Source organism: Doryrhamphus excisus, linkage group LG13 (assembly GCF_037039965.1).
Source record: "Doryrhamphus excisus strain RoL-2023G ecotype Guam linkage group LG13, RoL_Dexc_Guam_v1.1, whole genome shotgun sequence".
In the NCBI taxonomy this organism is placed as follows: Eukaryota; Metazoa; Chordata; class Actinopteri; order Syngnathiformes; family Syngnathidae; genus Doryrhamphus; species Doryrhamphus excisus.
The window spans coordinates 16,836,574-16,863,071 of record NC_136369.1 but is presented as its reverse complement, the minus strand read 5'-3'; the positions used below and the strand labels follow the sequence as shown (position 1 = coordinate 16,863,071).

The following is a 26,498-nucleotide window of genomic DNA, read 5'->3' as shown; positions in this document are numbered from 1 at the left end:
GGAAGCTGTTCAACTTAATAGTAAACAAAATAACTTTTGAACAACAAACTGAATTTTGGTCCAAAAGTTGAACCTGCGGGCTGCACGGCGGTCTAGGAGACCAGGGTTCAATTCCACCCTCGGCCATCTCTTTGTGAAATTTGCATGTGTGGGTTTTCCGGGTACTCCGATTTCCTCCCACATTCCAAAAACATGCTAGGTTAATTAGCGACTCCAAATTGTCCATAGGTATGAATGTGAGTGTGAATGGTTGTTTGTCTATATGTGCCCTGTGATTGGCTGGCCACCAGTCCAGGGTGTACCCCGCCTCTCGCTTGAAGACAGCTGGGATAGGCTCCAACACCCCCCACGACCCTCATGAGGAAAAGCGGTAGAAAATGAATCTTCTCTTTTTTTGTCTTGCCCCACCCTGTTTTTTTTCCCTTCTTTTCTATCCCCTCCTGCTCCGGCTTGGACACTAAAAATGAGCATAATAACAAAACATCAAATATATTATTGTCTTATTATAAATATATTGTCTATATGTGCACTGTGATTGGATGGCAACCAGTCCAGGGTGTACCCCGCCTCTCGCCCGAAGACAGCTGGGATAGGCTCCAGCACACCCCACGATCCTTGTAAGGAAAAAGCACGACCTTTGTGAGGATAAGTGGTCGAAAATGAATGAGTGAAGTTGAATCCGCAACCACAACTTCCATTTTTCATGGAGAAAATGTATTCAAAATCTGAACAAATCGAAGGCGGAACATCCTTCTGGAGTGGATTGTGTTCCCGAGGATGAACTGTGTATTGAAACATTACAGGTTTTTCTATGGAGTGGGGGGGGGGGTTTTACCCTCAACGGTGGCTTGGCTACGGTCCTGACACACCCTGGCATACCACGAGGCAGATGGTATGTCCCCGAGCGTTGCCGACACTCTGCTCACACCCTCATGCTTCTCCTGCTGTCTGCTGGTCATTAGTGCAGGGAGACAGGACGGACGTTTCGGAGCAGTTTGCAAATATGAAGCCTCACATCGACATGCAATGGCGGTTATGAATAACGCAGCCGGGGGCAGGTTGATGTTGAGAAAAGCGATGTTAAAATTCATTTAGAAGTGTTCAAATTAGCCAACAAGACTTCCTGACTCCCTTTTAAGAAAATCTGCATTACCTTTCACACTGAATTTTTTAGTTTCCTTTTTATATAACCTAAATGGGTAGAAGCAGATTTGTACTGCCCTTAATCCATGTTTTTTTTTTATTAAAAATATATATTTTTTAGTTTTCTAAAATAAAATCAAAAAAATATGTAAACCTGAGAAAATAATTCAATAAATCGGAACCTCCAGAGTGAAACTCATTCTGTTCTGTGAGACTGGTTGACACCTCTTATTATTATTACTATTATTATATAACATTTACAAATAATATTAAAATAAAATATACATTTGCCGATGTAATCCTGTTTGTTTCTGTTGTTCTGTTATTGTTGTTACAATTGTTGTTGTTGATGTTCTCTTTTTTTTTTTCTTGCCCCACCCCGTTTTCTGTTTCCTTCTTTTCTATCCCCTCCTGCTCCGGTCCGGACACTCAAAATTTTCATAACAACAAAACATCAAATAAAGCTAAATGATATTTAATATAACAGGGAATGTGTAGCTTACACTTTTCCCATTCAGAACAGGGCATTTACATCAATAATAAAATAAACAAAATATACAAATAAAACACTTTCCTATGTGAAAATAAGATCAATTTCCTTTATTGTGGTTATCATAATCACGTTTTCGCCCCAAGAACATCAAAACACTTATGGAGTTATTGATACAAATACATTATTAACAATTAAAATAGTGTTTTGTAATGCAATATTTTGGTTTTAAAGAATAGTAAAGTGTGTACAGACACGCAGCAGCCTTCACATTAGGTTTTGGACCAGCAGCATCAGTCCGATATCCGCTAAGTGGAATGCACTTGAAGCTGATATTGAATCAAATTGCTCTGGACCTTTCAAATTACTGCCTCAGTTGCCGCGGCTGATTTCAGATTCCTGATTTGCTCTCTAAATATCAGCAGGCCTGTTAGACTGTGTCAAAGTCAAACCCAATTCTGATCGCTCGGGAATGCATTTAGCGGTACTCCCCCCTTTTCAAATATTGCAGCTTTTGAGATTATAGCATCAAATATGCAATATGATTTAGGGGAAGGCTGTGGTTTTCATCATCTTGCTTCGTTTGTCCAACGCAATGTCAACAGGAAAGACGGAGGATGATGTCATGCTTTTGAAGCTGCTCCACCCATAACTCATTAAATGATGCTGTTATTTCCTGAAGCATGCGCAAACATCCTGCGGCTGGTGGAGATCCATAAGTCAGAACGTTAGAAGTGTTTCGATACCATTCTTTTAGTTGAGCGGTAACCAAATCACTTCCTGATAAAAACATTCATTCATTCATTTTCTACCACTTTTCCTCACGAGGGTCTTCGGGCGAGAGGCGGGGTACACCCTGGACTGGTGGTGGCCAGCCAATCACAGGGCACATATAGACAAACAACCATTCACACTCACATTCATACCTATGGACAATTTGGAGTCGCCAATTAACCTAGCATGTTTTCGGAATGTGGGAGGAAACCGGAGAAAACCCATACATGCAAACTCCACACAGAGATGGTGGAATTGAGGGTGGAATTGAACCCTGGTCTCCTAGCTGTGAGGTCTGCGCGCTAACCACTAGACCGCCGTGACGCCCAATTTAAAAACAGTTGCAGTTAAAACCTCTAACTATGCAGGCAATGTCCTAATCAATATTTTAACTTTTTCAAGTGTAAAAATAAGATAACCACTGTTAATATTACAACATAAAAAATTTACTAACATAGCTTACTAGCAACGGCACAAAGGAGAAAATGGTGTACAGCCAATCAGGACGACTCAATGGGCGGGTTCTCCGTCAGTTGTAGGTCTATATTTGATATTCTAATGTCTGTTCTGGTTGCCTTTTAATATGCTTGGTAAGAATGTAAACACAGACGGACATGTCTTCAACATGAGTATGCAACACAATCTACTGGTAGCAGTAGTAAATACAATAACAGGACAGATCGATCGGTCTAATACACCACAAGGGTGTAGAACACAATGTATGTTGAAATGCTCTCCACTCTACCATCGTATTGAGGGTCGATGAGTAGCTGTTATGCGATGATCAGGTCAAAGGTAGCAGTAACTGGGAATGAAGAAGCAGGAATCGAACCATCTTGCTAAATTTGCTAACGTTTTGATTGCTGTTTGAACAAGTTTCTACACAAGTTGCATGATATAACATATATTCAAAGTATGAAAATATGAGGCAACGTAATGTTATGCCAACAAGGAGACGGATTGCAGCACTTTGGGTGTTTGTGGGCGACGGCCTCCAACCTTGAACCGCTCCATTGAAGTACGCCGACCACATTTGTATGGGAATTGATGTGATTCATTATGTTTTCATAGTGAGGCGTACTTATTCTTGGGTCCGGGCTGTGTTTGCAGTGACTCTATGAGAGCTGGGGTTTGGCTCATGTTGCCATTACTGATGGTTGGAGCTGACGTGGGATCAGTTAGCGGATGATAATCAAACTGTGGTTGGCAGTACTATATGTTCTGCAATATTTGCTTGGGCTTCATTGCTTATAATGCATAGCTAATTTATGTGGTGTTTTTTTTTTTTTTTTTACCTCGATTTGTCAGAGAAACTTATGTATTTTTTTTTTGTGGCTCAAAAACAAACCAGGCCCGTGTTTGTACTGGAGTTGAAACTCACAGAAGCATAACATTTGAGGAACCCATAATTATGCTGCGGCAGAACAAGGCCTAGTTATTTTTCCCAAAACAGATGGAAAAGGGGAACATGGATGATAGAAGGATTTAACACACAGTAGCAGCTGCTATGAAATTCATCAGCAGTCCTTCATTCACTATTTATGCCTTGTCTACACGTATGGCAGAGTGGAATTAATCAGCTTACACACGATTCCGAGTGAACTTTTGCTTCACAAACACGATAAACACGTTTTTTTTCAGCAAGTGGTACAGCTCAGTTAAATTCACAGTGGTATAATTTCAATCAGGTAAGAACAGGGGTCTCAAACTCAATTTACTTGGGGGCCACTGGAGCTCGGGTCTAGGTGAGACTGGGCCGCATCAGTTTTCCAAAAAAAACGCATTTATTAAAAACAAAAATTTTTTAAAAAACTAAGAAAAGCTCTGATAAAACATTCCACTGTTCTCAAATATCTTACTTTTTTGTTTTCTACACAAAATAAGATGAAAAATAAATAAATCAATCAAGAATAAAGAAAATAAATCAATCAATCAGTAATAAATAAATAAATAAATATAATAATAAAACGGCAAAATAATAAAAACTCAAGAAACCACATATAGTTGGTGGATAGACAAATTATTTTTTCAGATTAAAATGAACAAAGCATTATTAGAGCCCTGTAGACATGACAAAACACGACTATAGTCACATTTATACTCTTTATTTACAACATATTGCGCAACTGCAGGGTCTTGAGACACATGCTAACTCGCAAACTAGAGAGCTCGCGTAGCCTTCAAGTTATTTCCTTTTAAACTTAAATAGCCAAAAACTTACCACTTCCACACGGATAGGGAGGATAACTATTAACAGTTATTTAACCTTTAACATGAACATTAATCAAACGTAATCATTTTTACATGATACCATACAGCACCCATATCATTAAACTTTCATATCAAGGCGGGGGCCTCAAACTAGTGTCCTGCGGGCCACATTTGGCCCGCGGGCCGCATGTTTGAGACCCGTGGTTAAGAACCTAATTCATTGATAAGAACCCTGTCGTTTGGACCGGCGGTGATATAGGATTGAATTAATTGTGTATTAGTTTCTCAAATATTTATTTATTACTTATTGTAACACATAGCAGTAGATCTGATACTGGTGTGCCATTCAGCTCTAAAATGTTGGTACTTTCCCAGCTGGTGTGAAATCCCAATGTTATATCAGTACATTATGTTTGCTTCCTTGAGGCAGGATAAGGGTGTGTGTGTGTGTGTGTGTTTCTGCCAATGGCAAAGACTATGCCTGATTATTGTCTTAGCATACAAGGACCTTCTTTCACCTCCACGAGATGAGTGATGTGTTTGTTTGTATTTAGGCTAAATTATTTCCTGGTGCCAGTGATGACTCATCAAGCGTGGTGCCAGGCGTGCACAGTTACATGCAACCCTCAGGTTGATGTATAAGCATTTGGCTGATTGGAGCAATATATTAATGCCTTTCTCCTGTTTTACAAGCGTTGACATGATTTAAGCTGTTAAGACTTTGACGACGGTTAAGGTCAGGAGTTGGAGTCACGTCCTAATGAGTGGGCATCAGTGGCGATGTCATAAGGCAGGGTTTTTTTCAGTGGTTGATGCGATTGATTGGTGCTGTAAATGGTGTCAGACAGCTGTGTAGCCTGCAGCGTGCATTTCAGCCCTGCAGCTTTTTCTGTCACATTTAGTTTTCACTCTAAAATAAGCCCGAGCATTGACACATTGTGGAACGCCATGCAGAACTGACACTGAAAGGAACTCCAGTCTTGTGTTTATAATGTTCATTCATTCATTCATTTTTTTCTGCTTTTTCCTCACGAGGGTCGCGGGGGTGCTGGAGCCTATCCCAGCTGTCTTCAGACACGAGGGACCCTGAACTGGTGGCCAGCCAATCACAGGGCACATATAGACAAACAACCATTCACACTCACATTCATACCTATGGACAATTTAGAGTCGCTAATTAACCTAGCATGTTTTTGGAATGTGGGAGGAAACCGGAGTACCCGGAGGAAACCCACGAAGAGAACATGCAAACTCCACACAGAGATGGCCAAGGGTGGAATTGAACCCTGGTCTCCTAGCTGTGAGGTTGTTTATAATGTACAATAAATAATTTGCAGCTAATCGATGCATGGTGTAGCTTGGAGGCAACTACTTGATTATTCATTCATTCATTCATTTAGGCTGGAGCCTATCCCAGCTGTCTTCGGGCAAGAAGCAGGGTACACCCAGGACTGGTCGCCAGCCAATCACAGGGCACATATAGACAAACAACCATTCACACTCACATTCATTCTTACAAAGAACACTAAACTCATCACACACCAACTTAACACCGAAGAGGTATAATTATGAAACCAGCTCAACCAAATCATCAATTAATTCATTCATTTTCTACCGCTTATCCTCACGAGGGTCGCGGAGGTGCTGGAGCCTATCCCAGCTGTCTTCGGGCAAGAGGCGGAGTACACCCTGGACTGGTGGCCAGCCAATCACAGGGCACATATAGACAAACAACCATTCACACTCACATTTATACCTATGGACAATTTGGAGTCGCTAATTAACCTAGCATGTTTTTGGAATGTGGGAGGAAACCGGAGTACCCGGAGAAAACCCACGCATGCCCGAGGAGAACATGCAAACTCCACACAGAGATGGCCGAGGGTGGACTTGAACCCTGGTCTCCTAGCTGTGAGGTTGTTTATAATGTAAAATAAATAATTTGCAGCTAATCGATGCATGGTGTAGCTTGGGGGCAACTACTTGATTAACGTAACGTAAATGGAGGACATTCATTGACCTCTGACTGGTTGAAATAGTCCCAAGTGTCAACAGCAGGGGTGTAACGGTTTGTTCACAGCTGTTTGATTGATTAGTCAACACACCATGCACAATCACATTTTCAGAGCTAATGGTTAGACATGATATGCATATTGACCTCCATTCTTGTCAATGTGGGCTTTGGTACATTCGCTTTGCAGTTTGTGAATATAATTTGTATGGGTTTTGGTAAAGTCTTGATATTTGAGATTGGTTAATGTTTTCTATGAAATGTTAATTTGCTCCAAATTTGTTGTCTGAACTATTGACGTTTTTTTCACAGTTTGTTAAAGTGTGCCACCGTACGTATTCAACAGAGAAGATTTTCTAACAGCAGACTCCTCTGCTCACACCTCTATTAGATCTAATATCCAAGAGGACAGATGGCTCCAGTGGAACTTGAGTTCCTTTTAAAAGGATAAGCCTCCTATTTACATTAAAATGCTCCATCCTGGTGGAAAAAGCAAATATTTCAAGGATGCAAATACACCCCTGAAGGCACTATAGACGTACACTCTGTTCCCTGAAGGTTGTATTCCTGGGTCTCAGGATGTCCACCTAATTGCCGCCTACTTGTACAAAATGCACCGCATAAAAGAGCAAGGCTGCAATTCAAGGCACATAGAATATTGTGTTCTATGGCTATATAAACGAAGAAAAAAAGTATTTTTTAAGCGAGGATAAGCGGTAGAAAATGAATGAATGAATGAATGAAAGTTATGCTTGAAATGTATCTTTTCATTTTTAGTTGGGAACTGATATTTTCCTGAAACCTACCAATGTTCTATGGCTATATGAACAAAGAAAAAAAGTATTTTTCCATTCTTTAGTAATGAGCAGTAGAACATTTATGTTTCAGGAAAATATCAGTTCCCAACTAAAAATGAAAAGATACATTTCAAGCATAACTTTCATTCATTCATTCATTCATTCATTTTCTACCGCTTATCCTCACAAGGGTCGCGGGGGCTGCTAGAGCCTATCCCATTTTTAGTTGGGAACTGATATTTTCCTGAAACCTACCAATGTTCTATGGCTATATGAACAAAGAAAAAAAGTATTTTTCCATTCTTTAGTAATCAGCAGTAGAACATTGGTAAGTTTCAGGAAAATATCAGTTCCTAACTAAAAGTGAAAAGATACATTTCAAGCATAACTTTCATTCATTAATTCATTCATGTTAAAGTGTGCCACCGTACGTATTCAACAGAGAAGATTTTCTAACAGCAGACTCCTCCGCTCACACCTCTATTAGATCTAATGTCCAAGAGGACAGATGGCTCCAGTGGAACTTGAGTTCCTTTTAAAAGGATAAGCCTCCTATTTACATTAAAATGCTCCATCCTGGTGGAAAAAGCAAATATTTCAAGGATGCAAATACACCCCTGAAGGCACTATAGACGTACACTCTGTTCCCTGAAGTTTTTGGGTTGTATTCCTGGGTCTCAGGATGTCCACCTAATTGCCGCCTACTTGTACAAAATGCACCGCATAAAAGAGCAAGGCTGCAATTAGTCCTGGCTGGCCGCCCGTTGGGTATAAATCTGCCAAATTGTTTGTCCTAAGAAAGTCCAGCCACTTTTGAAAAGTAGGCTTGTCACTGTCTTATAATTAGGCCAGGCCAGCAGATGCAGAGAGCGTGCTGGAAACCCAAAACTGAGAAACCGTGGTTGCCCGATGTATGTATGACTTCATCTTTTGCCTTGGTCTGCCTCTGCAGATATCACTCGGCGCTGTCCGGGGGACACCTTATCTGTCATTGTGACTCTCCCGGCACCTTCTGGCATTGTCGTGTTTAACAGAGCAGAAAAATGAATTTCCCTTCCCTGTGAATTCACTTTTTTTTTTTTTTTTTTTCCTTGTCACGCGTTCCCTGCAGCTCATTATCTTGGAAGACTACGCCGACCCTTTTGACGCTGAGCAGGCCGGCGGAATGCAGACCACCACGGAGAAAGTAACGACGGAGAACGATGGCTACATGGAACCGTATGAGGCCCAGAAGATGATGGCAGGTAGATGGATGATGTATTTTTGTCCCTTTTTTGTTGGTGCAAAATGTCCAAATATCCATCACACTACATTCAAACAGGTTAGGCCAGACTATTATGGGTACACATTTTCATTGGGATTTTCATGGTGTACAGAGTTGCTAGATCAACATCATACATCGATCTGCATTGACCTCTAAATGTTGTTACGGTTTTGTATTCTCGTGTTAAAAGATGCCAAAGATTCAGATTATGAGGTTTTCACATTTGGAAGTGAGTTTGGGATGGCTTTGAATGCTTTGTTTCTGAGAATTTTTTTTTGACTTGACTGTGATGTCACAGTGAGCCAGACTTCCTTATGTGGGCATGCCCGGGTACAAGCTGGACAAGCAATTGTTACAGTGGAGTGGGAGTGGCTGGAGGCGAACCGTGGACGGAATAAATAAAAACAGACCATTTCGGAAATAGGTGCAGATTCTAAAACAGGGGTCTCAAACTCAATTTACTTGGGGGGCCACTGGAGCTAGGGTCTGGGCGAGGCTGGGCCGCATCAAGTTTTCCAAAAAAAAAACCAACAAAAAATGCATTTATTAAAAACAGAAAAATGAATAAACTTTGCTTTTGTTATGATTTTCTACAAGAAAAGCTTTGATAAAACATTGTTCTCAAATATCTTAATTTTTATTTTTCTACACAAAAATAAGATGAAAAATAAATAAACAAATCAAGAATAAAAAAAGTCAATCAGTAATAAATAAATATAATAATAATAATTAAACGGCAAGTAATAAAAACTTAAGAAACCACATATAGTTGGTGGGTAGACAAATTATTTTTTTCAGATTTAAAATGAACAAAGCATTATTAGAGCCCTGTAGACATGACAAAACACGACTATAGTCACATTTATACTCTTTTTATTTACAACATATTGCGCAACTGCAGGGTCTTGAGACACATGCTAACTCGCAAACTAGAGAGCTCGCGACCTAAACGGTAGCCTTCAAGTTATTTCCTTTAAACTTAAATAGCCAAAAATGTACCACTTCCACACGGATAGGGAGGATAACTATTAACAGTTATTTAACCTTTAACATGAACATTAATCAAACGTAATAATTTTTTTCTGGGTACATGATACCATACAGCATCAATATCAAACTTGCACGGGCCGCACTAACATTAAACTTTCATATCAAGGCGGGGGCCTCAAACTAGTGTCCTGCGGGCCACATTTGGCCCGCGGGCCGCGTGTTTGAGACCCGTGTTCTAGAAGATATAGAAAGTTTTCTTCATCAAGCAACTTGTTTTTTTTTATGACAAACTGTGACTCGATGGTACATATGGTGTAGTTTTTCCTGCAGTAAGTCTTTTCTTCCCCACACGCTCCCAAGCTGGGAATCCCTCTGATGGCCCAGTGCTGCTTTAACATGACAGGTGCAGCAGAGTGGAAACAAAATGTGTGTCATCAAGGATTTGGAAACATTTTCAAAGGCACTGACTTGCCAGGAATGATATTATATCCACCTCAAAACGATTTGCAGCCAAAAAAAAAACTTGAGCGAGAAGGTCAATAAGAGTGACTTCTTGAAAAGGCTTTTTTTTTTTTTTTTTTTCTGAAGTATGCATCCACAGGCTGGGATTTCCTGGAAGACATTTTCTTGTCTCCTGAGACCACAGTAGCTGTGTACTAACAGCTAACTGCACCACATTTTCCACAATGCTTTGTCACAGTGCACATTCATCCTGCGGCGAGCGGTGACAAAGGGCAGCAAATATGCACTCGTTTGGACGATATTATGAAAATGATGCTAAAACATGGTAGCTGTTTTCCAGGAAAAGTGTCACTGTTGCGCAGTTCGGCTTCCTCTACATAATCCCCCACCTCAAAAAAAAAAAAAAAACACAGATATACAGCTTGCCTCATGCCCACAAAAGCCGGACATTAGTGTCCCTGTGGCTGCTTTGCAATTTTCCTCTCAGAAGGCCTCCAGAGAATCTCTTGTTTTCATCTGTCTTACTAGTTTGACCCTGGCCCAGTCGCTGCCTCCGCCAAAAAAAACTAAGATTTATCGCCCTACTCCGAGCTGCTGTAAAGAAGATATGTCAGAGAGCAACAGAGTTTGTGTGGCATCACACATTTTTTTTTTTTGCTATATCCACACACATGTAGTATGTATTTCATGTTTACTCTAGTTCAGGGGTCTCAAACTCAATTTACCTGGGGGCCACTGGAGCTAGGGTCTGGGCAAGGCTGGGCCGCATCAGGTTTTCAAAAAAAAACCCCAAAAAAAACGTATTTATTAAAAACAGAAAAATATACGATACAGTTAAAAAAATGCACCAACATTGGTAGTTTCATCCGCGAGGTTAACGTCAACGTACCCACGGATTTATAGTTGTCAAAAACGTTTTCCTTAAAAAGATGAATACGAACCTACTCCGGTTTCCTCCCACATTCCAAAAACATGCTGGGTTAATTGGCGACTCCAAATTGTCCATAGGTATGAATGTGAGTGTGAATGGTTGTTTGTCTATATGTGCCCTGTGATTGGCTGGCAACAAGTCCAGAGTGTACCGCGCCTCTCGCCTGAAGACAGCTGGGATAGGCTCCAGCACCCCCTGTGACCCTTGTGAGGATGATAAGCGGTAGAAAATGATTTTTTTTTTTTTTTTTCAAAATTTTTTTTGAATTTTTAGTTGGGAACTAATATTTTCCTGAAATCTACCAACGTTCTACTGCTGACTGCTAAAGAATGGAAAAATACTTTTTTTCTTTGTTTATATATATATATATATATATATATATATATATATATATATATATATATATATAGGTTTTCTCCGGGTACTCCGGTTTCCTCCCGCATTCCAAAAACATGCTAGGTTAATTGGCGACTCCAAATTGTCCATAGGAATGAATGTGAGTGTGAATGGTTGTTTGTCTATATGTGCCCTGTGATTGGCTGGCAACAAGTCCAGAGTGTACCGCGCCTCTCGCCTGAAGACAGCTGGGATAGGCTCCAGCACCCCCTGTGACCCTTGCGAGGATGATAAGCGGTAGAAAATGAATTTTTTTTTTTCCAAATTTTTTTGGAATTTTTAGTTGGGAACTAATATTTTCCTGAAACCTACCAACGTTCTACTGCTGATTGCTAAAGAATGGAAAAATACTTTTTTTCTTTGTTTATATATTGTTTTTATATATATATATTTATATATATATATATATATATATATATATATATATTTATATATATATATATATATATATATATAGGTTTTCTCTGGATACTCCGGTTTCCTCCCGCATTCCAAAAACATGCTAGGTTAATTGGCGACTCCAAATTGTCCATAGGAATGAATGTGAGTGTGAATGGTTGTTTGTCTATATGTGCCCTGTGATTGGCTGGCAACAAGTCCAGGGTCCAAGTGGGATAGGCTCCAGCACCACCCACTCGACTTGTTAATTTATTGAAGAGCGTGTGATTGACTTGTCTTTAAAAGAAATCAAAAGGTTTTGTCGGCATATTTACATGAAATTATTATGACTCCTTCATTACACAACTCTAAATACACAAACATAGTCTCCAAACAGGGCGGTGAGGCATTCAAGGCCGGCGGCGAGAGATGCGCCACTGGCACTCCTGCTGCCGTGTTGGCATGCACCTTGACTGTTGCACATTCCACAATGTTGCCTCTCTCGGGAGTTATCTTTCGGCGAAGCCTGAGTGGGGCTGATTTATGGGCCCCGCTGGAGGGGCATGTCATGACTTCCTTAACCCTCGAAAAGCCAGCCTTGCCTCCTCCTGAGCTGCTGTTCCGCAATTTACTGCAGCACCTGAAGTAAACACGAAGGCATCCACACCCTCACAGTCTGTCTGTACATTTGCTGCTGTGTACAAATGGTTGTTCGCGCGGTGCCTCTCATGTCAGACGTTGCGTCTCACTGTCAGCTGATGCTTTGGTTCAGTGTGAAATAAAGTTGTGTGTCTTTATATGTTTAATTGTATTTATGAGGGGAAACCAATGGATACGACGTAGCATTCGTAGCAAGACTAGACTTTCTTTATTGTCATTGCACAATAACACAGCAGTGAAATTGCCAACCATATAATAATAAATAATAAATAATAATATGGAAAATAAATAGATAATATCAAATATGAACAATGTACAGCGTAAACAGTAATTTGTACAAATAATTTAAATAATGTAGAATAAATAACAATCATTTAAAGTTTTGGCCGGCACGGCGGTCTAGTGGTTAGCACGCAGACCTCACAGCTAGTAGACCAGGGTTCAATTCCACCCTTGGCCATCTCTGTGTGGAGTTTGCATGTTCTCCCCGTGCATGCGTGGGTTTTCTCCGGGTATTCCGGTTTCCTCCCACATTCCAAAAAACATGCTAGGTTAATTGGTGACTCCAAATTGTCCATAGGTATGAATGTGAGTGTGAATGGTTGTTTGTCTATATGTGCCCTGTGATTGGCTGGCGACCAGTCCAGGGTGTACCCTGCCTCTCGCCCGAAGACAGCGAGGATAGGCTAAAGTTTTACTTTATTTTAGTTTTATTGTACAGTGGTTGAATTCTCTTTTGCTGCACGGCGGACGGTTGGTTAGCGCGCAGGCCTCCCAGCTAGGAGACCCAAGTTCAATTCTGTGTAGAGCTTACATGTTCTCCCTGTGAATGCGTGGGTTTTCTCCGGGTAGTCCGGTTTCCTCCCACATTCCAATTGGCGACTCCAAATTGTCCATAGGTATGAATGTGAGTGTGAATGGTTGTTTGTCTATATGTGCCCTGTGATTGGCTGGCCACCAGTCCAGGGTGTACCCCGCCTCTCGCCCGAAGACAGCTGGGATAGGCTCCAGCACCCCCCGTGACCCTCGTGAGGAAAAAGCGGTAGAAAATGAATGAATGAATTTAAAGTTTGGCGTGTGGGCAGTTAGAGGCTTATTTGGCACTGAGCAGTCTGATGGCCAGGGGGAAGTAATGGTTTTCTAACTTGTTTTGATTAACAGTTGATTATGGGTTAGGCCCGAGACAGACCAAATAAATATGAACCTAAAAACAGTACTCCAAACAGTACAAACCGTTAGTAGTTTGGTCTGCAATATTTCAGAAAAGAGGCTAAAACACAAACGTTATGAGTCTGCTTTCATGGATGACTTTGGAAATTATAAAACATTTGTATTTGGAAGTCTGAAATCAAATGATATTTATAGTTTTAGTATTTACAGATATCAGCCGATATAGATACCGTCCATCTGTACACACTTGAGTACTCCAAATTATATATTGAGTATTGTCCCATCAAAGATGAAAAATAAGTGACGGATGCACTCACTGTATACAAACGTAGCAGTTACATTGTGGTCGTCTACTACATTTATACTTTTTCACATGTACTAAGCCCATGGCACATTCCCCGCATAACCTCAGTCATTATTTCAGTCTTTTTCGGCATGCAAGTACACACTGTTGCCTTTACGGTGACACACAAACACACCTTCAGCTGTCAGCAGGGTTCATTCCTGGAATAGCTCAGCAGCTAAATAACCACAGGTGGAGCTGCCGGAAGACACGCCATTTTTGGCTTGTCGGTTGCCTCCCACAGAGGTTATGTTTCGTTGCCGTTTGAATTACACAAAAGCGTCTTTGAACAATTAGGTCCTTTATTTGTAAGTGATTTAATACAGGAATAAAATTAAACATGGAAGCAGGAAGTGGTGCGTATTGTGTTTATATACCTTGTTGCCTTATTTTGCTTCTATGTACTCTGTTCCGTCAGACATTGTTGAAGCTGTCGAGACTTGTTACACTGACAAGTACAAGGGGCGGAGCTAGTATGTGCGGGGCAGTGAGTGTGCGTCAAGGCATTTCTCAATGAACACACACACACACTCACGCCCTTCATACCCGGTTAGTCAGTCAGGCAAGCACAGCCAAAAAAATGTGTGAGTTTTCCCACAGTGGAGCAGAGGCCTGTTGTGCAAACAGCTTGCATAAATGAATGAATGAATGAATGAGCTCTCCCCCAGTTGTAGTTTGTCAATGCATGTATGAGGTTTTTGCAAGGGAGGGTGTCAGAAGAAAGTAGCACCTGCAGCGTGAAATATTTCAGCCGGCGGTCACTTTACTACCTGCTATGTCAATATTGGCTCTTTCTTGACTGTAAGGCCGGACCATTCAGTTAGGCCTGTTAATGGTATCAGAGTGGACTGCGTGTTCAGTTCAAACCTTGGGAGTAACGTTACAGCAAAGCGCTTCTTTCATATAGACGATCTTTGACGATGATGTTTATTTTATACAGAATAGCTTTGGCTTTTGATATTTGGGGTAGCATTTGTGCAACAAACCACGATAAACAGCGGAATGCTCCTGTCCATTAGAGATTGGGGTTTTTGTACGAGGTCCTTACAGACAGCAGAGATCTTGTGACATACCTGTATAGAGGATTTTGGTTAGTGTTGTTACAGTAGAAAGCAGCAGAGTGCTCCTGACGTATAGGAGATATTTAACTCATTCAATCCCATCCATGTTTCAAAAAACAACTCCGTCAGTACCGTCCATTTTACATGCTTTTGTCTGATTTTTCAAGGCACATAGAATATTGTGTTCTATGGCTATATAAACAAAGAAATTTTTTTTTTCCGTTCTTTAGTAATCAGAACATTGGTAGGTTTCAGGAAAATATCAGTTCCCAACTAAAAATGAAAAGATACATTTCAAGTGTAACTTTCATTCATTTATTCATTCATTTTGTACCGCTTATCCTCCCAGCTGTCCCGGTCAGTTCCGTCCATTTTACATGCTTTTGTCTGATCTTTCAAGGCACATAGAATATTGTGTTCTATGGCTATATAAACAAAGAAAAAAAGTATTTTTCCATTATTTAGTAATAGCAGTAGAACATTGGTAGGTTTCAGGAAAATATCAGTTCCCAACTAAAAATGAAAAGATAAATTTCAAGCATAACTTTCATTCATGCATTAATTCATTTTCTACCGCTTATCCTCGCAAGGGTTTTCGGGGGGTGCTAGAGCCTATCCCAGCTGCCTCCGTCAGTACCGTCTGATTTTTCAAGGCACATAGAATATTGTGTTCTATGGCTATATAAACAAAGAAAAAACAGTATTTTTCCATTTTTTAGTTATCAGCAGTAGAATGTTGGTAGGTTTCAGGAAAATATCAGTTCCCAACTAAAAATTAAAAGATACATTTCAAGCATAACTTTCATTCATTCATTCATTTTCTACTGCTTATCCTCACAAGGGTTGCGGTGGGTGCTAGAGCCTATCCCAGCTGTCTCCGTCAGTACCGTCCATTTTACATGCTTTTGTCTGATTTTTCAAGGCACATAGAATATTGTGTTCTATGGCTATATGAACAAAGAAATAAAGTATTTTTCCATTCTTTAGTAATCAGCAGTAGAACATTGGTAGGTTTCAGGAAAATATCAGTTCCCAACTAAAAATTAAAAATACATTTCAAGCATAACTTTCATTCATTCATTTTCTACCGCTTATCATCCTCACAAGGGTCACGGGGGTGCTGGAGCCTATCCCAGCTGTCTTCAGGCGAGAGGCGGGATACACCCTGGACTGGTCGTCAGCCAATCACAGGGCACATATAGACAAACAACCATTCACACTCACATTCATACCTATGGACAATTTGGAGTCGCCAATTAACCTAGCATGTTTTTGGAATGTGGGAGGAAACCGGAGTACCCGGAGAAAACCCACGCATCCACACAGAGATGGCCTAGGGTGGGATTGAACTCGGGTCTCCTAGCTGTGAGGTCTGCACGCTAACCACTTGTCCGCCGTGCAGCTTGCATAACTTTCACTTTGAAACAATTATTTTGCTTTTTGCGATGAAAGAAAAAAAAGTATTTTTCTGTTCTTTAGTAATCAGAACATTGGTAGGTTTCAGGAAAATATCAGTTCCCAACTAAAAATGAAAAGGTACATTTCAAGCATAACATTCATTCATTCATTCATTTTCTACCGCTTATCCTCACAAGGGTCATGGGGGTGCTGGTGCCTATCCCAGCTGTCTTTATTATATCAACATTACTACTACTTCCTGTAGATCGTTACATCCAGAGGTATGCTCCGGACTTATAGAACATCTTTGATTAGCATATTTGCAGTTAATGCTTACAAACAACATGTAATTTAGAGACTTGCTGACTAGCGTTTTTTTTAGAGCGCTCCTGTCATATAAAGGATCTTTCTCAAGACATTTACATCAGATTCCTAAATACAAAAGTGCACTCCTGGATGTGTTAAAGTAGGTTTTGCCATACTTTATTTATGACCATTTTTGAAGTCATTTTCGGAAGATAAGGGAGTCATCATCCAGGATAAAACACTTTCAAGTTTTCCGCCCCTGGTTGACTCATTGTGAAGGTTCTAGTGTGTCATCTGCTGGGAAACGTCCTCTGGTGCTGGAACACTCCAGATGATGTGGAGCATCATGTGGAGTCATTGTTAGTAATGGACTTATAGTTCTTTCAATTACTCACAAGTGTTCCACTAAGCCTCCAATAGCAGGAATATCAGCAGCTCAGGAATGTGAAGTTTTTCCGAAACTACACCAGGTGGTTTGAAGCGCCACATCCAGCTGACAGAAACCAACCACAAACATCCTCGCCGATGGTGAACAGAAATTGGCAGCAGAGGCAGACAGCAGGAAGCCATTTGTATTACGGCAGCTGCGGAAACAGCAGAGATTTTGGAGCAAATAATGAATACACGATGTGCTGACGGCTTTCCAACTCCTTGTACGAGTGAAAGCTCACCTGAGGCGATGGAGGGTACACAGGTGGCGGCGTATTTTTTATTTTTTTGTGGCCTCTAACTCCCCTCGTTTGTGATGTCTCCGAGGTGTAACTTGAGCAATATCCAGAGGCATGTACTAACAGTAGCACTTTCGGGAGTTGTTTCAGCATCGCTGGGTTTTGTTTTGGGTTTTTGTGGTTGTCTATAATAGTAATTATAATGTATTACTAAATAGCCATCTGAGCATCATATTCATAGATGATCCAAAGCTCATTAAATTGTTATAAACTGCCTTAGCTAGTAAGTAAGTAAATAATTAACATTGTCCTTCTGTTTTTGATGTCGCACAGTTTGTTCTTCTAGTCTCAGTATATATTTTGTTTTATTAGTGTTGTATTGTAAGTTTTTGGAATGAGGATTTGTGGGTATTTTTCAACCTGATACTAATTATTATTCTTAAAGCATGCATAAATAACTAGCATTTTTGCAGTAGGTTTTTAAAAACAGCAGACCTTTCACATCGAGAGGGTGGTGAGGGGTGCTGGAGCATTCGGGTGAGAGGCGGGGTACACCCTGGACTGGTCACCACCCAATCACAGGACACATATAGACAAACAACCATTCACACTCACATTCATACCTATGGACAATTTGGAGTCGCCAATTAACCTAGCATGTTTTTGCATTTTTGCGGTAGATTCTTAAAACAGTAGAGCGCGCCTGTCGTCATAAACAAGGATCTTTGGCTACCTTTTTTTAAATCATCTTTTTTCTTTAAAAAAAACAACAACAAAAAACGGTTTCTTAAAAGTCCTTCTGACTTACAGTATATCGTTTTTTTTTGTTTTTTTTGTTTTTTTTTTTACAGTATATCGTTGACGAGTGTGAGCAGAATGCTACTGTCTATATAGAGGATCTTTGTCTTGGGTTTTTGCAGTAGATTCTTAAAACAGTAGAGTGCACTTGTCGTCATAAACAAGGATCTTTGGCTACCTTTTTTTCAGGTTTTTAAAAAAAAAAAATAACAAAAAGACATTTTTGTTTTTAAAAGTCCTTCTGACTTACAGTATATCGTTGACGAGTGTGAGCAGAATGCTCCTGTCTATATAGAGGATCTTTCACTTGCCATTTTGCGGTAGATTCTTAAAACAGTAGAGCGCGCCTGTCGTCATAAACAAGGATCTTTGACAACCTTTTTTTTCATTTTTTTTCTTTAAAAAGACAACAACAAAAAAATGGTTTCTTTAAAGTCCTTTAGACTTACAGTATATCGTCGACAAGTGTGAGCAGAATGCTTCTGTCAATATAGAGGATCTTTTTGTTGTTGTTTTTTTCTTTAAAAAAAAAACATCTTTTTTTTTTTCCTTTTTTTTTTTTTTTTTACCGTATATCGTTGACGAATGTGAGCAGAATGCTCCTGTCTATATAGAGGATCTTTGACTTGTGTTTTTGCAGTAGATTCTTAAAACAGTAGAGTGCACTTGTCATAAACAAGGATCTTTGGCTACCTTTTTTACCATTTTTTTTTCTTAAAAAAACAACAAAAAAAAGTTTTTTTTTTAAGTCCTTCTGACTTACAGTATATCGTTGACGAGTATGAGCAGAATGCTACTGTCTATATAGAGGATCTTTGACTTGCGTTTTTGCAGTAGATTCTTGAAACAGTCCAGTGCACTTGTCGTCATAAACAAGGATCTTTGGCTACCTTTTTTTTAGTTTTTTTCTTTAAAAAAACAAAAAAATGGTTTCTTGAAAGTCCTTTTGACTTACAGTATATCGTCGACAAGTGTGAGCAGAATGCTTCTGTCAATATAGAGGATCTTTTTGTTGTTGTTGTTGTTTTTTTCTTTAAAAAAAAAACATCTTTTTTTCCTTTTTTTTTTTTTTACAGTATATCGTTGACGAATGTGAGCAGAATGCTCCTGTCTATATAGAGGATCTTTGACTTGTATCACAAGTGACTTAAAACAGTAGAGTGCACTTGTCATAAACAAGGATCTTTGGCTACCTTTTTTTCCATTTTTTTTTCTTAAAAAAACAACAAAAAAACGTTTTTTTTTTAAGTCCTTCTGACTTACAGTATATCGTTGACGAGTATGAGCAGAATGCTACTGTCTATATAGAGGATCTTTGACTTGCGTTTTTGCAGTAGATTCTTGAAACAGTCCAGTGCACTTGTCGTCATAAACAAGGATCTTTGGCTACCTTTTTTTTAGTTTTTTTCTTTAAAAAAACAAAAAAAAATGGTTTCTTTAAAGTCCTTTTGACTTAGAGTATATCGTCGACAAGTGTGAGCAGAATGCTTCTGTCAATATAGAGGATCTTTTTGTTGTTGTTTTTTTCTTTAAAAAAAAACATCTTTTTTTTCCTTTTTTTTTTTTTTTACAGTATATCGTTGACGAATGTGAGCAGAATGCTCCTGTCTATATAGAGGATCTTTGACTTGTGTTTTTGCAGTAGATTCTTAAAACAGTAGAGTGCACTTGTCATAAACAAGGATCTTTGGCTACCTTTTTTTCCATTTTTTTTTCTTAAAAAAACAACAAAAAAACGTTTTTTTTTTAAGTCCTTCTGACTTAAAGTATATCGTTGACGAGTATGAGCAGAATGCTACTGTCTATATAGAGGATCTTTGACTTGCGTTTTTGCAGTAGATTCTTGAAACAGTCGAGTGCACTTGTCGTCATAAACAAGGATCTTTGGCTACCTTTTTTTTTAGTTTTTTTCTTTAAAAAAAACAACAAAAAAAATGGTTTCTTTAAAGTCCTTTTGACTTACAGTATATCGTCGACAAGTGTGAACAGAATGCTCCTGCCAATATAGAGGATCTTTTTTTTGTTGTTGTTTTTTTCTTTGTTTTTTTTTAACAGTATATCGTTGATGAGTGTGAGCAGAATGCTACTGTCTATATAGAGGATCTTTGACTTGCGTTTTTGCAGTAGATTCTTAAAAAAGTAGAGTGCACTTGTCGTCATAAACAAGGATCTTTGGCTACCTTTTTCATTTTTTTTCTTAAAAAAAACAACAAAAAAACGTTTTTTAAAAAAAAAAAGTCCTTCTGATTTACAGTATATCGTTTTTTTTTGTTTTTTTTTGTTTTTTTTACAGTATATCGTTGACAAGTGTGAGCAGAATGCTACTGTCTATATAGAGGATCTTTGACTTGCGTTTTTGCAGTAGATTCTTAAAACAGTAGAGCGCGTCTGTTGTCATAAACAAGGATCTTTGACTACCTTTTCTTTCATTTTTTTTTCTTTAAAAAAAACAACAAAAAATGGTTTCTTTAAAGTCCTTCTGACGTACAGTACATCATGACGAGTGTGAGCATAATGCTCCTGTCAATATAAAGGATCTTTTTGTTGTTGTTGTTGTTGTTTTCTTTAAAAAAAACAACAAAAAAACGTTTTTTTTTTTAAAGTCCTTCTGACTTAAAGTATATAGTCGACGAGTGTGAGCAGAATGCTCCTGTCAATATAGAGGATCTTTGACGAGTATCACAACACTGCCAACAGATCCAAAGCCCTCTCTTAACTGTAGTGTAAGCAGAGTTCCACACATTGGCTTCCAATGCCATTAGTGGCAGCCATCTGTGTCTTACACTGATAATAAGTGTGTCCTCTCTCTTTTTCTCTTTTTTTTTTTTCTGCTGGTAACAATAACCTCCGTCAAGTACCAGCCTGTAAGCAAGACACAAGCTCCGACTTGTGGGCACTTGAGGGTAAATGGATACTTGACATATCCAATGACCTGCAGGAATGCATGTATGTTTGAGCACAACAGCTGTGTAAACGTCCTATCTGCGTGGCGAGGGTATGTCGTAGCTAAATGAATCCTCGCGAATCCAGACGTGGAATAATGGTATCATTAATCTTGCCTTGTAAAATGAATGACTCTAACCACCGTGACCTGTGCCAAAGTGGCTACCCAATCTCACCCCCCCTCCCCCCTTTTGTGGGCTGTAAGGCATGGAGAGTGGTCATTCTATCCATCCTTGGCTTGGCACAGGCTAACACGGGAGGAGGAACGTGCTGGCCAGATTGCAAGTTTCTTCCTCGTCTTGCTGCTAGAACAGTGCTGTTGTGTTTATTTGTGTTTGTGTGTTTGTGTTCAGCGATTGGGTTGTATAGTAGTCGACTTGATTAAGTGATTCATCGTCGCAGCTCTATCCATACAGCTTCAAGTTCACTGACAGGTTTGTACATTATTAGAACCCTCAAGACATAAAATAGCACCCCTATAGTCACCTTTACACTCATATTACCCAATATAGTAGCTTTAATCAGACAAAATTAGACATTTAAGACATAAATAAAACTTGTACTTGTGTGAGTGTTGCATTAAATGTGTTATGGGCATGTGGACAGGAAGTTGTAAAGAAGTTTGTACATTATTAGAACCCTCAAGACATAAAATAACACCCCTATACACTCAACACTCCACATTTGATCACGGATTGTAACAAGGTTTACTGACAGGTTTGTACATTATTAGAACCTTCAACACATAAAATAACACCCCTATAGTCACCTTTACACTCATATTACCCAATAAAGTAGCTATAACCAGACAAAATTAGACATTTAAGACATAAATAAAACTTGTACTTGTGTGAGTGTTGCATTAAATGTGTTATGGGCATGTGGACAGGAAGTTGTAAAGAAGTTTGTACATTATTAGAACCCTCAAGACATAAAATAACACCCCTATAGTCACCTTTACACTCATATTACCCAATATAGTAGCTTTAATCAGACAAAATTAGACATTTAAGACATAAATAAAACTTGTACTTGTGTGAGTGTTGCAATAAATGTGTTATGTATGTGTGGACAGGAAGTTGTAAAAAAAGTTTGTACATTATTAGAACCCTCAAGACATAAAATAACACCCCTACAGTCACCTTTACACTCATATTACCTAATATAGTAGCTATAATCAGACAAAATAAGACATAAATAAAACTTGTACCTGTGTGAGTAGGAACAGGACAGGAAGTTGTAAAGAAGTTTGTATATTATTAGAACCCTCAAGACAGAAAATAGCACCCCTATAGTCACCTTTACACTCATATTACCCAATATAGTAGCTATAATCAGACAAAATAAGACATAAATAAAACTTGTACTTGTGTGAGTGTTGAAATAAATGTGTTGAGGACGTGTGGACAGGAAGTTGTAAAGAGGTTTGTATATTATTAGAACCCTCAAGACATAAAATAGCACCCCTATAGTCACGTTTACACTCATATTACCCAATATAGTAGCTATAATCAGACAAAATAAGACATTTAAGACATAAATAAAACTTGTGCTTGTGTGAGTGTTGCAATAAATGTGTTATGGGCGTGTGGACAGGAAGTTGTAAAAAAAGTTTGTACATTATTAGAACCCTCAAGACATAAAATAACACCCCTACAGTCACCTTTACACTCATATTACCTAATATAGTAGCTATAATCAGACAAAATAAGACATAAATAAAACTTGTACCTGTGTGAGTAGGAACAGGACAGGAAGTTGTAAGGAAGTTTGTATATTATTAGAACCCTCAAGACATAAAATAGCACCCCTATAGTAACCTTTGCACCCATATTACCTAATATAATAGCTATAATCAGACAAAATAAGACATAAATAAAACTTGTACCTGTGTGAGTAGGAACAGGACAGGAAGTTGTAAAGAAGTTTGTATATTATTAGAACCCTCCAGACATAAAATAGCACCCCTATAGTAACCTTTGCACCCATATTACCTAATATAATAGCTATAATCAGACAAAATAAGACATAAATAAAACTTGTACTTGTGTGAGTGTTGCAATAAATGTGTTATGTATGTGTGGACAGGAAGTTGTAAAAAAAGTTTGTACATTATTAGAACCCTCAAGACATAAAATAACACCCCTACAGTCACCTTTACACTCATATTACCTAATATAGTAGCTATAGTCAAACAAAATAAGACATAAATAAAACTTGTACCTGTGTGAGTAGGAACAGGACAGGAAGTTGTAAGGAAGTTTGTATATTATTAGAACCCTCAAGACATAAAATAGCACCCCTATAGTCACCTTTACACTCATATTACCCAATATAGTAGCTATAATCAGACAAAATAAGACATAAATAAAACTTGTACTTGTGTGAGTGTTGCAATAATTGTGTTGAGGACGTGTGGACAGGAAGTTGTAAAGAGGTTTGTATATTATTAGAACCCTCAAGACATAAAATAGCACCCCTATAGTCACGTTTACACTCATATTACCCAATATAGTAGCTATAATCAGACAAAATAAGACATTTAAGACATAAATAAAACTTGTACTTGTGTGTTGCAATAAATGTGTTATGTATGTGTGGACAGGAAGTTGTAAAAAAAGTTTGTACATTATTAGAACCCTCAAGACATAAAATAACACCCCTACAGTCACCTTTACACTCATATTACCTAATATAGTAGCTATAATCAGACAAAATAAGACATAAATAAAACTTGTACCTGTGTGAGTAGGAACAGGACAGGAAGTTGTAAAGAAGTTTGTATATTATTAGAACCCTCAAGACAGAAAATAGCACCCCTATAGTCACCTTTACACTCATATTACCCAATATAGTAGCTTTAATCAGACAAAATAAGACATTTAAGACATAAATAAAACTTGTACTTGTGTGAGTGTTGCAATAAATGTGTTATGTATGTGTGGACAGGAAGTTGTAAAAAAAGTTTGTACATTATTAGAACCCTCAAGACATAAAATAACACCCCTACAGTCACCTTTACACTCATATTACCTAATATAGTAGCTATAATCAGACAAAATAAGACATAAATAAAACTTGTACCTGTGTGAGTAGGAACAGGACAGGAAGTTATAAAGAAGTTTGTATATTATTAGAACCCTCAAGACAGAAAGTAGCACCCCTATAGTCACCTTTACACTCATATTACCCAATATAGTAGCTATAATCAGACAAAATAAGACATAAATAAAACTTGTACTTGTGTGAGTGTTGCAATAATTGTGTTGAGGACGTGTGGACAGGAAGTTGTAAAGAGGTTTGTATATTATTAGAACCCTCAAGACATAAAATAGCACCCCTATAGTCACGTTTACACTCATATTACCCAATATAGTAGCTATAATCAGACAAAATAAGACATTTAAGACATAAATAAAACTTGTACTTGTGTGTTGCAATAAATGTGTTATGTATGTGTGGACAGGAAGTTGTAAAAAAAGTTTGTACATTATTAGAACCCTCAAGACATAAAATAACACCCCTACAGTCACCTTTACACTCATATTACCTAATATAGTAGCTATAATCAGACAAAATAAGACATAAATAAAACTTGTACCTGTGTGAGTAGGAACAGGACAGGAAGTTGTAAAGAAGTTTGTATATTATTAGAACCCTCAAGACAGAAAATAGCACCCCTATAGTCACCTTTACACTCATATTACCCAATATAGTAGCTATAATCAGACAAAATAAGACATAAATAAAACTTGTACTTGTGTGAGTGTTGCAATAATTGTGTTGAGGACGTGTGGACAGGAAGTTGTAAACAGGTTTGTATATTATTAGAACCCTCAAGACATAAAATAGCACCCCTATAGTCACCTTTACACTCATATTACCCAATATAGTAGCTATAATCAGACAAAATAAGACATTTAAGACATAAATAAAACTTGTGCTTGTGTGAGTGTTGCAATAAATGTGTTATGGGCGTGTGGACAGGAAGTTGTAAAAAAAGTTTGTACATTATTAGAACCCTCAAGACATAAAATAACACCCCTACAGTCACCTTTACACTCATATTACCTAATATAGTAGCTATAGTCAAACAAAATAAGACATAAATAAAACTTGTACCTGTGTGAGTAGGAACAGGACAGGAAGTTGTAAGGAAGTTTGTATATTATTAGAACCCTCAAGACAGAAAATAGCACCCCTATAGTCACCTTTACACTCATATTACCCAATATAGTAGCTATAATCAGACAAAATAAGACATAAATAAAACTTGTACTTGTGTGAGTGTTGCAATAATTGTGTTGAGGACATGTGGACAGGAAGTTGTAAACAGGTTTGTATATTATTAGAACCCTCAAGACATAAAATAGCACCCCTATAGTCACCTTTACACTCATATTACCCAATATAGTAGCTATAATCAGACAAAATAAAACATTTAAGACATAAATAAAACTTGTGCTTGTGTGAGTGTTGCAATAAATGTGTTATGGGCGTGTGGACAGGAAGTTGTAAAAAAAGTTTGTACATTATTAGAACCCTCAAGACATAAAATAACACCCCTACAGTCATCTTTACACTCATATTACCTAATATAGTAGCTATAATCAGACAAAATAAGACATAAATAAAACTTGTACCTGTGTGAGTAGGAACAGGACAGGAAGTTGTAAAGAAGTTTGTATATTATTAGAACCCTCAAGACATAAAATAGCACCCCTATAGTAACCTTTGCACCCATATTACCTAATATAATAGCTATAATCAGACAAAATAAGACATAAATAAAACTTGTACTTGTGTGTGTTGCAATAAATGTGTTATGGACGTGTGGACAGGAAGTCGCATTGAGGGTTCGGAGTTGAGTTTTTGCTAGGCTACGGCTGCAACAGTAGCTCATGTTGTTGTTGTTTTGATGATTATTACTATGGTTATGTTATTATTATTGTGCAATAATATTGTATTGATATAATCACATATAATTGATGTGATTTTGTGAAGCGCGTGGGTGAGTAGTGTGCTTTTGAAGCGGTACTGCAGCATTGAGTAATGTAACCAAAACAAGAAAACCTGTTGACATGGAGGTTAATGAAGCCATTTTTTTCCCCGTCATTCTATTGCTTGCTGTTCTGTCTATTCTCTTCATTCTACAGTCAGCCTCTCCAGCATTTTGCTAACATTTCCTCTACTCTTATCATTTCTTCCACTTGTATTCACCCAATCCTCACTTGCCATTTTTCCTCTCAGGGTCACATTAGATATACTTTCCTTTCTTTCTCCTGTGTACGTCTGCATGTTTGC

The 26,498-nt window shown here is 38.4% G+C and overlaps 1 protein-coding gene across 4 annotated transcripts in view; it reads left to right on the top strand.

Annotated features, from left to right (window-relative positions):
• The window catches only part of shf (Src homology 2 domain containing F), a 115,635-nt gene that overhangs the window by 21,257 nt on the left and 67,880 nt on the right, over nucleotides 1-26,498 (top strand). For all 4 annotated transcript variants that reach the window (XM_078795860.1, XM_058088446.2, XM_058088447.2 and 1 more), the window contains exon 2: nucleotides 8,538-8,670. In XM_078795860.1, coding sequence (XP_078651986.1) covers nucleotides 8,538-8,670 — 133 coding nt within the window. The remainder of the gene's footprint in view (nucleotides 1-8,537; nucleotides 8,671-26,498) is intronic.